The sequence below is a fragment of the Genypterus blacodes genome, unplaced genomic scaffold, assembly GCF_046128005.1.
Source record: "Genypterus blacodes isolate CSIRO-AG114 ecotype Tasmania unplaced genomic scaffold, CSIRO-AGI_Gbla_v1 ptg000028l_1, whole genome shotgun sequence".
Classification (NCBI taxonomy): domain Eukaryota; kingdom Metazoa; phylum Chordata; class Actinopteri; order Ophidiiformes; family Ophidiidae; genus Genypterus; species Genypterus blacodes.
Window position 1 is genome coordinate 3,142,362 of NW_027466841.1, and position 15,601 is coordinate 3,157,962.

The following is a 15,601-nucleotide window of genomic DNA, read 5'->3' on the forward strand; positions in this document are numbered from 1 at the left end:
GCTCTTTGGCTCAAAAATCATTATTCTGAGGTTGTGGCAAGAGATGACCTTTGTTGGTCAAGAGCTTACTGTGGTTAAAATTCAATTGAGTGGAACAGAGCAGACGGGAGAAAAAAAACAACACTGTAACCTTTCTTCTTTGCGCTAACCTTGAACAATGGGCCCCTAAAGGAGAAGAGCATGTTGAACTTGAATGTAAAGGAGGGGACGGTGTCTGCATGTGTGTGTGTGTGCGTGTGCGCTTGTGGTGCAAGTGTGTCTGAGTAGGATTGAAACAGTTATTAGAGCAAGCGGGAGAGAGAGAGAAATGAGGAGGAGAAATCAAATTGTATGTTTTTGAGTCAAAGTCAGAGGCTCAAACCGAACTCTGAACTGACCAAATTCATCCTCTCCTTCTCCCCATCCGTCCCCGCGCCTCCTCCCTCCTTTTATGTCACCTCTCCAGGGCCCAACAGTAACACACTAATTGAAACAAATTAACTGGGTGTGAAGAGTTGATTACATTGGTTGTTTGGGGAAGTTCAGTGCGAGCTTGTTGTGTGAATGTTGTGCAAAACCAGCTGCTAATGAAGAGGCATGTTTGCTCTGAGCGGACCAACCAAACGACCACATGTTGGCGTGGATACGAATCCTCTCTGCCCCGAAGCCAGAAAGTACAAATTAATTACTCCTTTGTTTTTATTAAATCTTCCACAAGTACATTTGTTTTCATTCAGGCAACAGGTTATTACTTATTACATTCTCAAGAATAACTGTACAGTATATAAAATTAGTACAACAAATACTATACACAGGAGTGCCGGGGCAGGAGGGGAGCGGAGGTAGAGGAGTTCATTACTGGAATGTTTAAATACTAAGAAACTAATAGAACAGCGAGAGTGATTTGACCCATGCTGGATACAGTCTGTTTGAGCTGGAGGTAGGAATTGTGTTTCAGAAAGGGAAGATCACCGCTAAAATGGAATTCACATTATAATTATATATAGTTCAACGTCTTTGACTTCTTAAGATGAATTGCATAGATAGAAAGTGTAAAGAGACAAAAGCTGGACCTGCTACAAGATAGTGGATATAAGTGTTAATGCCACTGATATATGGGGACAATTTCCAGAAGTCTGGCTCAGATAATATTTCTATCAAATAATATTTAAATATACCCCATGGAAGCAGAACGCTAAGCAGGTACATTTTGCTTTAGTGTGGATTTTTCCTTTACAGCGATCAAACAAATTTCTCTACAAAATGATTCGTCCCAAACCTCCTTTCAGCGGCTGCGTGAAAGCGAAACAGTCAGCCAGAGAAGATGTGCAAAGACACAGCAGACTAATCCCCAATCTCCTCGGGTGTTTGTTCCTGATGAATGACCAATAACTCGCTCCCCTCCCCCCCCCCCCCTCCATCCTACAAGCCTGCCCGCGGAAACACAAATACGCCGCGACACGACAACGGAAACATCTTTAGCACCACTGGAAGAGCAAATTGTGCCGCGCGAAAAGCAACGACTCATGCTGCTCAGATTTCAACACGTGAACAGAAACTGAGAGAGCTTACAAATAAAAACCTGTCTACTGAGTGGAGCGAGACAGGAAGAGATGTCTCGTTATGAAGGACTACAGCCAGCACATGGTCTGAACCACAGTGAGGGATGTGATGACACGTGCTGCCCTGTAGTCCGTCCAAATATGGAGGGCTCAAATTACATATTATCAAACCCGTGGAGGGAAGCAGTTCAATAAAGGAAACAACCTTATCTGTTCAAGTAAGTGTCGGGTTCAATAAGTAGTGACGCCTACTGAATACTAATCAAGGTATTTCACCGTTCAAACTGCAGTTGAAGGGTAAAAAAGGACAGTTTATCATTTCTGTGCACGGGAAATTAATTACGCCACTTGTGTGGAATTAATATGCCGGTCGAGTTCACAACAGCCATGCAACCGTCTTTCCTAGTGAAACCGGAGCATGCAAATGATTACGCCAGCCGTTCTGCTTTATTCCGTCCCAGTCGTCGGAAGACATTTAGGTAGAGATTAGTTTGCATCCGAGGCACCGCCGAGTCTCACTCAGCGGGGCGGCGTGACAGACGGGCTCCTCTGCTCAGTCACACAGGGCCCCTTCTGATGTTTTTAAGTGGCCATTGTCAAGTGGTGCAGCCTCGTAATTCTAGAGGAACAATTACGACACAATCTAATATCAAGAGAAATGTGAAAAACAAAAACAAACAAAAACACTTGAAATTAAATATTGGAATATTTCCCTTTGGTAAATGTGCTTTGTTCCTGCTGTGCGTGTCCTCTCAACTCGCGTTCTTCTTACCGTTGCAGAGCCGTAGAATATGTTTCACTGGCAGTTTCAAGAGTCTTAAATAATAAACCACAAACCCACCACATACAGGAACAAATTATAATAAATATTGCTTGGGGTAGTGGTAAAGTCCAGTTTCTCTCAGCTAAAACTTGACGTGCATGTCTCTCTCTTTTTTTTGTTGTTTTTATTTTGGTCGCTGACACGATGTTAACCACTGAAGCAAACTCGTCCAACTTGGAATCCAAACTTTTGGTTGCTCTTGCCAAAGTCCACAGCAGCCACGTCTGCGAGAGGCAGCAGCTCTGAGGGCGAGTCGATCTCCAGAACTGTCCTTTCCTGACCTTTCCGGAGCTGCAAAGTATAAATTCACACTATTGTTAGATTCTACTCTGCTTAACTCAGCTATCTCGCTCTCCCCACCCAAAACTAAACCCCTTGGTAGCTGGCTCCAATCTGCCAGACCATTACTGACAACAGCAACACACTTAAGGCTAATTTCTATTAGAGCCAATTAGCAGCGATCTCTGGCTTGTGGACCACTGACCTGGCATCCGTCGTGCAGCACGTGGATGAAAGGGCTCCTGGCTTGGGTCAGCTCCTCGCCGTTGCCGCCCCTGAAGCGCACGGCGGACTGGTAGGAGAGGGCGGAGCTGTCGAACCAACCTGCGGAGTTCTGGCAGGTGTAAGTGAAGCTCTGCTTGGCCGTGGCGCTGAGAAGTTTCAGGAAGGTCAGTTGAACTACGTGCACGGGGCTCCCATCCATGTCACTGTAGGAGAACTGAGGACATACACACGAACTGTAGGCATCAGTGTGCAACAAAGAGGAAAACAAAGCAGCCACATCTCTCTTTACATCCTTGAATTGATGAAGGAGTTTGGGTTTATCTGAGTGAAAAAGCTCAAACCTCTAAGCACAAAGACAAGGAAAGTTAAGTGAATGAGGAAAAGAAGGACTGGAAAATACGGCAGAGCTAATCCGAGGGCCGTGAATAGACATTCTGCAGGCTCCTCTGTGATAGTGTAAGAGGGTAATCAGGTCCACATGAAAGGCCAGAGCTCTGAGTGTGCTGCTGTGCTGAAAGCCCGTCGATGAGGCCGAGCTGCTTCTGTGTGAGTCATCCTGACTGCTGGCTCTGTTTCTGCACCTTACTCTCATATGGTTCATGCTGAACCCTAAAGAGTAGACGTACTCTGTAGGGTTTAGACTTATGCTTGCCTGTACACACGCAAGCTTACAGCTCAATCACACTGTATCCAGGATTGAGCTGAAAAAGGCAAACAGCTCAGATGAATGCTGGGATTTGTTGTTGGTACCTGCTTGCCTTTCTTGTATTGGCTGTACCAGCTCCCTGGCTTCTCTTTGCTCCATGCTGCTAATTTCACCTGGACACACACACACACACACACACACACACACACACACACACACACACACACACACACACACACAGAGGGAGAAACAGAGAGAGGGAGGATGCTGATTAGACTTTTCAGCTCAGGGGATCTGGGGAGTGATGCTGGTGCTGGGATGTGTGCAGGGTGGGGCTTCTTTGTGATTGGAGACTTTACCATCTCGATCTTCGTGTCGGGGTTGAGGCAGGTCTGTCCGTCGGCGGTGAAGTTACAGTAGACCTTGATGGAATCGCGGTGGCAGCCTTGGTTAGGATCGATCCAGTAGTCTCCTACCAAGCCAAGAGAGAAACACATTCATCATGGACCAGGTGCTGAATATCACATCTAGGTTTCAACATGCAGCTTAATCACAGTTTCATGAGAGAGATTCCTTATGAAAAATCGCTGACCGTCTCTGTAGTCGGGCTGGACCATCATGAGCTCTTTGCAGGTGCGGGCCGGACTCTCAAAGGTTCCCAAAGGCCTTCGCATCAGCTCCACCTCATTTTTCATAGAAGTGAGGGATGCAAAGACTTCCTCCATTCCCTCAGCGTCCTCCAGAGCCTCGTCTCCTTGGAGGAACTCTTCTATGTCCAGCTCTGCATCGTCCTCCCTGGAAGAGTCTGGACCTGCTGCCCGGTCGGAGTGCCTCCTTCTCTTCTTCCTCCCTTCCCTGATGGGCAGGGGCTGGATCATGGTCGCTGGGAGTCCCTGGAGGTAACAAAGAGATGTGAGCAGGAAGGAAGGAAGGAAGGAAAGAAAGGAAGGAAGGGGGCTAAAACTGAGATCACCGGAGGTACTCACTGGGGGTCCAGGAGGTCCAGCTGGGCCTCGATCTCCTTGAGGACCGACGCCACCCTGGAGAATGGGAGAGGACATAACTTTGTGTCATTCGTGTCTCACCTGGAGTCTGTCTGACACCACTTGGCTAAATCCCGGCTTCATCCTGGCAGATATGGGTGCTGCATTACAGGATTATCCGGCTATGCGCATCAGCACTCCCTGGTCAAAGCCCCGGCTCTCGAGACGCCCCATTGAGGCTTTCATAACACCACACAAACCAGAACCAAATCCTATTAAACCGGCCCACTGGGAAAATCACACAGACACGTATGTCTGTCCAGCAGAGTTTCAGGCTCTATAGACACGTACTAAACACAGCGCAGCATTGTGATGATGAAGTATGGAGCATTTAAACTAACACACACACTACCTCTCTGTTCCACGGCATATGTTCACAACAGCTGCCAGCCGAGCCGACGAGTAAAAACAGGAAAGGCAATGCAGAGAAAGAAAGATTACTGCACTCACCGAGTCTCCCTTTGATCCTCTCTCACCAGTAGCTCCCTGAGGGCCGAGAAGAACAGTGAGCGGTGAAAGTGTAAAGAATAAAAACATTTCATTACATAAAAACATCGCTTGTTTACAGCAGCCTGGAAATTCACTCAGAGACAAGACAGATTATAAGCAGAATAATTAACTTCACTGCTGAGTAACTGTGGATCAATGCCACATGTTTCTGTATACAAACTTTCTGAGCTCTTTGCAAATGAAATCACCTCCTCTAACATCCTCAGATCCACGTCTTGTATGTCCTCGAAATTTCAATTAAAATAGTTTTATTGAAGAATGAATCAGCCAGACTGTGTCAAGGTTGCAGAACAAAGGCGGTGCTTAGTGATGGACGCGCTCACTGACAATGTCTAAAAGCTTCTCTGTGTTTTTTCCCCTTTATGTCTTGGCAACTGCATCCACTTAGTAATTATTTCACTGCCGTCTGATTTATGTCAGAGTAACTGTAAAAACAAAGTTTAGTCAGAGTGCAAATCTATCATTTTACCTTGCCGATCGTCACAAAAATTAGAATTATGAAAATGCAAAGTCATAATGATGGTGTGATTGTTACTAATATGTGTTTGTGGTGTGTTTTAATGTTGTCAAAGATGATTATGTGTCATGAGATGCTTATGGTAGTGTTACCAGATGTGTGCACTGTGTGTAGCTGCACCTTTTGTGTTGTTTTGGCAAGCAGGAGAGTGTGTGAGTGACTTACTGACAGTCCAGGTGGTCCTGGGGGGCCGATGGGTCCATAGGTACCACCGACACCCTGAGGAGATGATAATCATGTTTTGTTATTGATAAACTGAAAGCTCTGTACCTAATGCCAGCTACTGCATCCGAGTGCAGTCATGTACTATACATATATATATGTACCTCATCTCCTTTAGGTCCTTGTGTGCCCTCGCTCCCGGGAAGGCCTCTGTCTCCCTTCTCACCAGCCTCTCCTGGGGGGCCGATCAGACCAATCAATCCACCATGACCCTGGAAGGAGGGAAATGCTCCATCAGCAGGCTTAAGACCATTAACACACCATCCTCTCACTCTCTCTGAAGAACTTAACACTCACTTTATCTCCCTTTGATCCAGGGTCTCCTTTTAATCCAAGCAGGCCTGGTGGTCCCTGACAAGACATGTGTTTGCATCAGTTCTGTTCACATCAATGATGTAGATACCAAGTAGTAATATCTATTCTTACTATTGGTCCTGGTGGTCCAGTCTGCCCTGGTGGTCCATTTAACCCTTGCTCACCCTAGAGAGTAAATACATTACGTTGAGATCAGTCAGGCCGAAATATTGTCCAGATATTTATTTAATGGTTGCGGTCCACATCTACTGACCGCAGGGCCTGGGATGCCTCGGAGTCCTTCTGGACCAGACCTCCCTGGATGACCTTGGGGTCCAACTGGGCCAACCTTCCCCACTGTACCCGGAGTTCCTGTTGTCCCCTGCAAAACAGAGAGAGAGGGAGAGAGAGACAAAGAGCAAGACATTAGGATCAAACAAGTCCAGCACCTCTCAGTCTCAGAGTGTTGTGTCGTTCATATTTACCTTTGCTCCTTTCATTCCTTGCTTCCCTTCCTTTCCTGCCGGTCCTATGTGACCCTGGTGTATGTAAGGAAAGAAAAATGATGACAACACTAAACATACAATTACATACACTGGAAATACAGCTAGAAAGTACAGTATGTATGTAAACAATGTACAGTAAACCTACCCTCCTTCCAGGAGGTCCTGAGGGACCTGGTTCCCCAGAGGCACCAGGAGGTCCCTGCAGAGAACAGAACAAATGACTAAATCTGAAACAGAAATATGTTTTCCATTCCCCAGCCATGATGATGACTGAATAAAATGAAGAATCACTGCTTACTGCTTTGCCCGATTCTCCATCGTCTCCTTTAGGTCCTGGTCCACCATCTATCCCCTAAAATGAAATATTATAAATCTAATCACACAAGGAACTCTCAAAATAATCAAGTATCTTATATATCAATGTAACAGTACTACTCACATTGGGACCGGTCTCCCCAGCAGACCCTGGATCTCCAGGGAATCCAATGGGGCCCTTGAGAAAAACACATTCACCTCATTAGACATAAACACAATCCAAGGAAAAGTCACAGATCCAGAGAGAGGTGCACTCACCATGTTGCCTTTGGCTCCATCCTCCCCTGGTGTTCCTCTGGTTCCTGGGGGTCCAGCTGCACCAGCAGGACCTGAGTCACCCTTCTCCCCCACGTCGCCCTTAGTACCCTGGGACAACAGCAGGTGAAACGGGAGAAGATCAGACCACAAAAAGAGGTCGAGCGTGACAGAAAAAAGAGATGGAGGCAACTTCACTCACAGCGACGCCCAGCTCTCCGACAGGCCCAGGGTCTCCAGCTTCTCCATCTTCACCCTGGAAGACGGCGCATTGTATCAGATATCAACACACCTCACACACCACATCATGTCTACAAGCGCACCCAGCGTTGTTAGAGATACTGACCTTCTCTCCAACACGTCCTGGCTGACCAACACCACCAGAGAGTCCTTGAGCACCCTAACACCAGGAGGGAGAACACGTTAACGGTCGGCGTGGTTGCAGGATACGTTTGAGTTTGGTGCAGTATGTTTTTGTTTGTTTGTCAGCAGTTCTGCTCTCAGAGTGCTGAAACTGGAGCAGAATAATCACTACATGAGAAGCAAATATGGAGCGCCTGGTTTATTGTGCAGACAGTAACTGAGTCGCACTGTCGGGTGCATGTGTTCAGCTCTTTCCACTTGGGTGTGTATGTATTATGTGTTTTCACATGTGTGCATCTGTGCTAGTATAGTTTGCTGGCCGCCTTGAGATGAAACCGGTGAAAGCATGTATTCAGTCGAGCGCACAAACACGAGTGCTGAGTTCTGCCGTGCACGACTACACAACTCCTGCTGTCAACTGTTTTCCTCTCATGCCATCCCGCCGCATTTCCTCTCCTTTTCTATTCCACTATCAATCCATTTATGGATCCCGCTGTCTCTGCACTGCTGTATATCCATGCTCCCTGTGATGTGATGCGTGGCTCGCAGCGCTCTGCAGCTCACTGCTGAATAATTGACTGGTATAAGAGGCTGTAGAGAGGCGGCCATTACTAGAGGTAAATATAACTGCCTCTTAGGGATGATAGTCTAATACTTCTTAATGATTCATAGAGCAGTAAATATAACTCTCTCTCTCCTAAGGATTACATTCCAATACTATTTAATAATTTAAGTTTCAAATGCGGCAGACGGTCTACGGCAGGAAGGTGGTGCAGTATTCAAACGAAGAGTAGTGAAGAAAAGGAGCATGGAGCTGCTTCAGTAGCACAGGAGCATTCAGTTTTACATCATTTTCATATTTTGTTGAGTTGAAGTGAAGGGCAATCATCTTCAACATTTGTATAGCATTAGAATTAACATGAACCATTCAAATAACCATTAAATGATGATAGAACTATAAATAAAACTCTTTTTTTCTGAGCTCCTGTTCTTCATCCAGCAGCCACAATATGTGAACATCAATATTCATGATGACAGAATTAATTATATTTTTTTAGTGACGTAGCAATATCAGCCAGTGCAATATTCAGTCAGGAGTAAGTGATGATGGGTATTTCAATTAAAGTGCATGTATAACTTGCACAATGAAATAAAAAGGTTCTTGTACAAAGACTCAACATTCTCATGAAAGGATTTAGGTTTGTTTTTTTCAAGAAGCCTATCAATATGTTTGTCCATTTGGTTGGATTGTGATCCCTTTGTTGAGGTGGATTATGAGCACATATGTGTTCCACATATGATAGGTGTAAGATAACATGAGGTAATGCTGCACTCTACCTCTCCACCGATGGGCCCCTGGGGGCCTCGTGGGCCATGCTGTCCTGGAGGGCCCTGTGAGAGAGAGAGAGAGAGAGAGTTAAATGTTGTCATTGTGACCTCGGCCTGTTAAGAATTAAAAGGATCATCAATACACACACACACACACACACACACACACACACACTGGCTGGTGAGTTATAGATCAGCCTGTGGTGGACAGCTTATGTAATAGCTCCCTTGTCTATGATCGTTACTGTAGTGACATGATGAAGACGTCCAGACAGGTCATTACCCTCAATATGACACAGAGTGTGATTTTTGTCTCTGGTTCCCGCCTCCTCTTCCACTCCTTCTCTCTTATTAATAACAACCCTCTGCCCTGTGATGTGCTCAATCATATTATTCAGCCACAGTGAAAATTAGAATATTGAAGTGTGATCCAACACTTCTGTGCACCTCAAGAGAACGCAGAGCAATTATTCCTTACTGTGCTCGGCTCGTCGCTGAGCAGATGTTGAGCTGTGCACTAAATCACTCTGAAGTGGGAGCCGTGTGGTGTAGAGACACCCGGACAGAGAGACAGGTGGACAGAGACAGACAGACCTTCCACCCAGAGAGACAGAGACAGCGAGGAACTAGAATCTATCCTTCCAGTGGAGAGAAACTTCAGCATCAGAGGGAAGAACTCTGTGATCTGCAACATTCACACATGAATGGAACTTCCCACAGAGGTTTTAGCATCACTCTCCCTCTCTCTGCATCAATCTCTATCTCTATCTATGCCTCCTTCTCCTCCCCCCCCCCCCTCTCTCTCTCTCTCTTGTTGCCTCCCTCTCCCTCTCTCCCCCTCTTCCTGTCCCTCTCTCCCTTGTATTTTTGCACTGTTTTGATGCGTTCCCTCCCTAATCTGGCTGTAGTGCAGTGGGGCTGTAGAGAATCTTGTTGAGCGCGTGTTCATGGTTGACAGCGTTGTCAGATGACTGTCACAGAGGAGGATGCTCATTAGACAGCCAAGGCTGAGGCTAATCTGATTAACAGCTGTCACACCATCTTCCTGTTCACAATCAGTGCCCTGCCTTTTCCTTCCACTCCACCGCTCCGCTGCCTCTTATCTGTCACTCATCCTCTTTTTTCTTTTAATATTTTCCATTTTTCTTACAAATCTCTTCTTTCCCCGAGATTCTGTTTCTTGCACTTAGTCATGGTCTTGTAGAATAATCCATATTCAGCCTTGGAGACATACTTCAGTCTATCTATCACACACTGACTGGGAAGAACCTTTTAACCCACAGCTTAATATTGTCATTTCTTCGTCATTACTGTATAAAAAAAAGCCCAAGACAACATCATTCTACTAACAACCAAGTTTTATGTTCATTTACCAAACTTCATCTTCATCTTTCAGCTCCAAAAACTAAAACGGATTACATGTATGATGGGCAAACTGTGTAAAAGTAGCAAAGATGTATTTCTTAAACATAAACCAGGCTCTTAAAAAAAGAAGAAGGATTTGTTAAACATTAGCATGAAGTCATTATAGTCATTTGTGGTGTTGCATTAGTGAAACTTGTACCCAGATAAGAAATGCATAGTACATGGCAGCCTCAGCATTAATGGGACATTTTCATAAAACTATTTTACCACCCCACAAACTACTTTACCAATATAAATAAATGTTTAATTACTGAGCAGTAAACAATGTCGGAGGAAATTCATGACCACAGACATAAACCTGAACTCCTTATGCTGCTCCTTGTAGACAAATAACAAGTGGAGAAAGTTTGTGTTCACTCAGAATGCAGACCAGTACTCACCATGGAGCCAACGTGTCCGCTCTCTCCCTTCTCCCCTGATGTTCCTGGCATTCCCTAGAAATGCAATATGGTGAGCGGCGCAGTTTCAGGCAGGTACATCAACTAGACTATATAAATGTGGTTAGAGATGAACCGTGGAGATACAATCACTCTTGACATTGAGAAGAAATCTTACTTGCAGTCCAGAAGGCCCATTTCCTCCCTTGAAGCCCCTTAATCCTTCATCTCCTTTGGCCCCATTCATACCCTGCTGCCCACGAGGCCCTGGCTCCCCATCTGCACCCTGAGACACACATAGGCAGGTCAATACCACAGATACAATTCAAACTGCTTTATCATCATTTCCATATGATGAACGCTGAATGTACATACGGGCGTTCCTGGCTGACCCACGGGTCCTTGCATGCCGTAAGGTCCTGGGGGTCCCTGGAGGAGCAGAGGGAGAATTCACTGAAATGATGAGCCTAAAGACATCTGCTCGTTACATCAGCAGATGCACTGTGCAAACAAAGTTATAACTTTGAATTATCCTGAACTAATTATAAAACAGTTGCCCCCTGGTAATGCAAAGTAATGATGTAATGTAATGTGAGGTCTATTAACACTCACAGATTCTCCTTTGTCTCCTTTGCTGCCCTTCTGGCCTGGTCCTCCTGTGTCTCCCTATGAGAGACACATATAACGGTTCAGACAGAGACACAGTGTGCAGGCACTTGACATAACTGTGTGCACTCCATCCAAGCCGTCCTATAAACAGTATCTACCTTGTCTCCGTCCTCTCCCGCAGGCCCAAGAGGTCCTGCAGGACCTGGCAAGCCTGTAGGTCCAGTTTCCCCATCATTGCCAGCTGCTCCCTCGGGGCCCCTCTCTCCCTAGAGAACAAACAAACACACACACATACATCACAATACTTAATATCATGAAGCAACATGACATTTTGGCTCATGCAAAATATCAGAAAGGAAACTAACACCTAAAGGCTTGATTACATAAGAGACACCCCGCCCCCTTCCACAGACAGACAGACAGACAGACAGACAGACACACAAACACCTCTCCCCTGTTCTCTGTGTCATAATGACCCAGTCTGAGTTGGGAGCACATGTTGTTTATTACACAGTGGTGGGAGGTGATGATACAGTATGCGTGGACAATGTTGACTAAGAAGCAGAAGTAGCAGTGTTCCAAATCTTACTGGCTCTCCTTTCTCGCCCATGGGCCCAGCAGGACCCACGCCGCCAGGCCGCCCAGGCTGGCCAATAGCACCAGCTGGCCCAGCAGGGCCCCTCTCTCCTGTGGCACCCTGGAGATAAAATGAGATAGAGAGGTGAGGTTATAGCGTCACGTGACTCACGCTGATTTAGTGCATTGGTTACGATCACCATGGAAACAGCCTCCCCTTCTATATGTCCTGTATTCTATATGTTATAGGGGCAAAAAAGAGGCAGTGGGATGTAATAGTGGAGAAAACAGCAAATTCAACACAATCCAACTTACAATTGCTCCTGCAACACCGGGTGGACCCTCCCCTCCCTTCAGACCTACAGAACCCTGGAAGGAGACAGGAGCTTGTTTCATTGACAGTGGATTCATTAGCAATGTGACTGTTTTCACTGAAAGGCTATATCGGACAGTAATGACAAGGTAAACATTTCAAGATGGTAAAGAAACAAGATGTATAGAATTTGTGTTACCATTGCACCAGGGGTCCCTCTGCTACCTTGGAAGCCTTGGAGCCCAGGAGGGCCACTCTTTCCTGGGACTCCTAGCGGACCTGGGTCTCCCTGGTAACCACACACACACACAGACACGCACACACATATGTGTAATTAGATATGAGGCAAGTAGCCAGAAGACAGCCGAGCCTTATGCGGCCATAAATCACCAGCAAGTCACACCGTGAGGGAACATTCATCTTTTATGAGCCATAATACACTCAACAGCACAAGGTTTCCTCTGTTATTTATTACCAAATTAAGGGATAGGATGAGACCCAGGAGATCACATAAGATATTCAGTCAGTGCTGAGAGTCTATGGGCTTTATCAGACATTACAGTAATAAGATAAGCTTGTACAGTAAGTGATTATGACTGACTGAATGAAAACCACTCACCTTGGTTCCTTCTTTACCAGCACTTCCAGGTAAACCTTGCTCACCAGGTGGTCCTGGTGGACCTGGATGGCCTCTATCACCTGTGGGCCCAGTCTCACCAGATTTGCCCTGACAGCAACCAAAGACAAATCACCATGAGACTGATTCTTATCCCTTCCTTTGTGAGAGTATGTGACAATTATCTAACTGAAATGCTTCTCAAACAGAATGATTCATTAACAAAAACACGTGTTGACCCTCTTACCTGTGGCCCCACAACTCCTGCAGGCCCAGGGGGTCCAGTCTTGCCTTGGAAGCCCTAAGAATAACACAAGTGAGTTACCCTTGAAAGGCAGGCAGTAAGACAGAGGAGAAACTCAACCTGCACTTTGCCTTGAATTTCACTTATTCATTGCGGTGGCCATAAACCTTATACAGTTCATATTGAAATGCTGAAGTACATCACCCTTAAAAACACTGAGCACACCACATTGTATGACTTTATTGACACTAAATGTGACTCACCGCTTCCCCTCTCTGGCCTGGGTGACCTGGTATTCCGTCTTTTCCAGCTGGACCCTGAATAGGAAGCATTTCCCCACATCAGTGTAACAAATGGAGCAAAAATCATCAGTAAGCAGGAAATGTGACACAAAAAGAGCAATCTACAAATCAAAGGGCAGGATGTGACATCATATCAGACAACTCACATTAGGTCCTCTTGGTCCTGTTTCACCATTCCTTCCCTGTGGTCCCTGGGGGCCCTGGAACATAATAACACTTGTTATCAGACTGAGCGGTCCAAACTCCTGTCCAGTACTGTGCGATAAAGACTTTGATATCAAGCTCATTTGATTTGACAGATAAGAATGCTCCTGCTCATGCACTTCATGGTCTTTGGAGGCAAAATTATACCTGTTCTCCGGTGGATCCTTGGGAGCCGTCATGTCCGGCGGAGCCCTAACAAAACAAATACACACTGTAAATGCTTGGATTGAAACTAACTTAACTTAAACAAGTTTAGTTTCATCCCAAAGAAGGAATATGAATCATTCCCAAGATGCTCTTTGAAGGGGAGCGTGTATACAGCAGCACCGCCTGCCAGCCAGCAGCTCCAAACTGCACCAGATGGTCTGTCAGGTCCAAGTGAACAGCAACAACCAGCTCCAACTCGCCAAGTGCATTCATCCATACTGTATGAGACGGCCAGGTGTGTGTTGGTGTGTGCCACGATCTGCATGTGTCCAAATCGGTGTGGGTTTGTTTGTGTCTTTCTGTCTCTTATTTGTGTGAGTGTGTGTGCCCTGAGCTTACCTTTTCTCCAGGCTTTCCAGTGGGTCCCCTTGCTCCTCTTCCTCCCCGAGCTCCCTATGGGGAAAAACAAACACCCATATGATTAGCACGTATAATGATGTCACACTATGACACTGTCCCACATGTGCTAAACTAATCATTTAGCACAATCAAACACACACACACACACACACACACACACACACACACACACACACACACACACACACACACACACACACACACACACACACACACACACACACACAGCCTGTTTAAGTGCTGTACTCACATTAGGACCTCTTTGGCCTCCAGACCCTGGTGGACCAGCTGGACCCTGCAAAGTGAAGTTCATATCTCAGCATATCACAGAGGTTCCCACACATAGGACAGTTGAAATGTGAAGAGGTGTGGGTGTGATGGAAATGTCAGTGCCGTCCTCACCCTGCGTCCTTTGTCTCCGGAGAGCCCGGCCCCGCCAGGGAAGCCGAGGGATCCCTGGAGAGACGCACAGAGGTTTAATCAGCCGCTGCCTTCCATTCATCACACATCATCCCCAATGCCTCATTAATGTATAATTAACCACTGTATCGGATTAAAGCAAATCTAATCCATGAGTCCAACACAGCTTTAAACACACCATTCATCAACACTTAATGAATTGATGCCACTAATAAACCATTAATAAAAAAGCCTGTTTTAATAAGCAATTTATCACTCTTTATCTTTAATCAGACAGGAAACAGTCCAGCCAGAGACACAGATTTTTCTGCTAAAGGAACCAGGGGGCACATTAACAGATCATAATGACTCATTAATGTTAATCACCTTAGTACCCTGTCGTCCTGGGTATCCTGGTAATCCAGGCACGCCAAGTTTACCCTACAGAGAGATCAGACGGGAAGGAAAGAAGAACACCATAAGCTGTAGTCATGTGTTTTGATGATGCAATGCTGACTAGTGCATGTATCAACATAGGAGGAGATGTGTTAAAGAAATGCGTATAATGCTGACAGAGAGATGAAGTGCTTGAGCATGCAGGCTGCGTGGGTGGCAGAGTTGCCTCGGGACAAGGCTGTAACAGGATATAATAAATGTGAGAGCATTAACATCCATATGCTCAGTGATTATCATAAACGTTTTATAAGATCATCTTTCACAGCCAAGAACACAGCAGACAAATTTGTTAAAGCTACATAATATCACAATGACCTAGGTGTCATACTTTGGAAACATTTTTTTTTTTAATGAAGTTATCATTTATTAAGTACCTTCTCGCCTGCTGTGCCAAGACTTCCTACATCTCCCAGGAGTCCCGTCTGGCCCTTTGGCCCCTCTGGTCCGTCTTCTCCGGCGCCACCTGTAAGCCCATTATCACCCTGCAGGATGGGAATGAGGCAGCAGGTGACGTGACAGTTTCTCCCCCCCCGAACACAAACAATAATTGTGGAAATGATAAGCAGCCGCTCTCACCTTGTCTCCCTTCAGACCGATATCGCCTTTGAACCCGGGGAAGCCGTCTTCACCCTATGAGACACAGAG

At 45.9% G+C, this 15,601-nt stretch overlaps 1 protein-coding gene across 2 annotated transcripts in view; it reads right to left on the reverse strand.

Annotated features, from left to right (window-relative positions):
- Positions 1–622: 622 nt before the first annotated feature.
- col5a3a (collagen, type V, alpha 3a) overlaps positions 623–15,601 on the reverse strand; it is a 40,538-nt gene continuing 25,559 nt past the window's right edge. The window contains exons 29-67 of one of the 2 annotated variants that reach the window (XM_076144302.1): positions 15,533–15,586; positions 15,331–15,438; positions 14,888–14,941; positions 14,504–14,557; positions 14,352–14,396; positions 14,081–14,134; positions 13,682–13,726; positions 13,477–13,530; positions 13,292–13,345; positions 13,032–13,085; positions 12,788–12,895; positions 12,368–12,457; positions 12,171–12,224; positions 11,869–11,976; positions 11,438–11,545; positions 11,283–11,336; positions 11,046–11,099; positions 10,849–10,956; positions 10,674–10,727; positions 8,878–8,931; positions 7,523–7,576; positions 7,379–7,432; positions 7,180–7,287; positions 7,046–7,099; positions 6,905–6,958; positions 6,752–6,805; positions 6,586–6,639; positions 6,375–6,482; positions 6,233–6,286; positions 6,104–6,157; positions 5,911–6,018; positions 5,750–5,803; positions 5,008–5,043; positions 4,501–4,554; positions 4,107–4,407; positions 3,874–3,986; positions 3,619–3,687; positions 2,849–3,082; positions 623–2,655 (exon numbers count right to left, since the gene is read on the reverse strand). In XM_076144302.1, coding sequence (XP_076000417.1) covers positions 2,512–2,655; positions 2,849–3,082; positions 3,619–3,687; positions 3,874–3,986; positions 4,107–4,407; positions 4,501–4,554; positions 5,008–5,043; positions 5,750–5,803; positions 5,911–6,018; positions 6,104–6,157; positions 6,233–6,286; positions 6,375–6,482; positions 6,586–6,639; positions 6,752–6,805; positions 6,905–6,958; positions 7,046–7,099; positions 7,180–7,287; positions 7,379–7,432; positions 7,523–7,576; positions 8,878–8,931; positions 10,674–10,727; positions 10,849–10,956; positions 11,046–11,099; positions 11,283–11,336; positions 11,438–11,545; positions 11,869–11,976; positions 12,171–12,224; positions 12,368–12,457; positions 12,788–12,895; positions 13,032–13,085; positions 13,292–13,345; positions 13,477–13,530; positions 13,682–13,726; positions 14,081–14,134; positions 14,352–14,396; positions 14,504–14,557; positions 14,888–14,941; positions 15,331–15,438; positions 15,533–15,586 — 3,129 coding nt within the window. In that variant the 3' untranslated portion in view covers positions 623–2,511. The remainder of the gene's footprint in view (positions 2,656–2,848; positions 3,083–3,618; positions 3,688–3,873; positions 3,987–4,106; positions 4,408–4,500; positions 4,555–5,007; positions 5,044–5,749; positions 5,804–5,910; positions 6,019–6,103; positions 6,158–6,232; positions 6,287–6,374; positions 6,483–6,585; positions 6,640–6,751; positions 6,806–6,904; positions 6,959–7,045; positions 7,100–7,179; positions 7,288–7,378; positions 7,433–7,522; positions 7,577–8,877; positions 8,932–10,673; positions 10,728–10,848; positions 10,957–11,045; positions 11,100–11,282; positions 11,337–11,437; positions 11,546–11,868; positions 11,977–12,170; positions 12,225–12,367; positions 12,458–12,787; positions 12,896–13,031; positions 13,086–13,291; positions 13,346–13,476; positions 13,531–13,681; positions 13,727–14,080; positions 14,135–14,351; positions 14,397–14,503; positions 14,558–14,887; positions 14,942–15,330; positions 15,439–15,532; positions 15,587–15,601) is intronic. The other variant, XM_076144303.1, reaches the window with a different exon arrangement.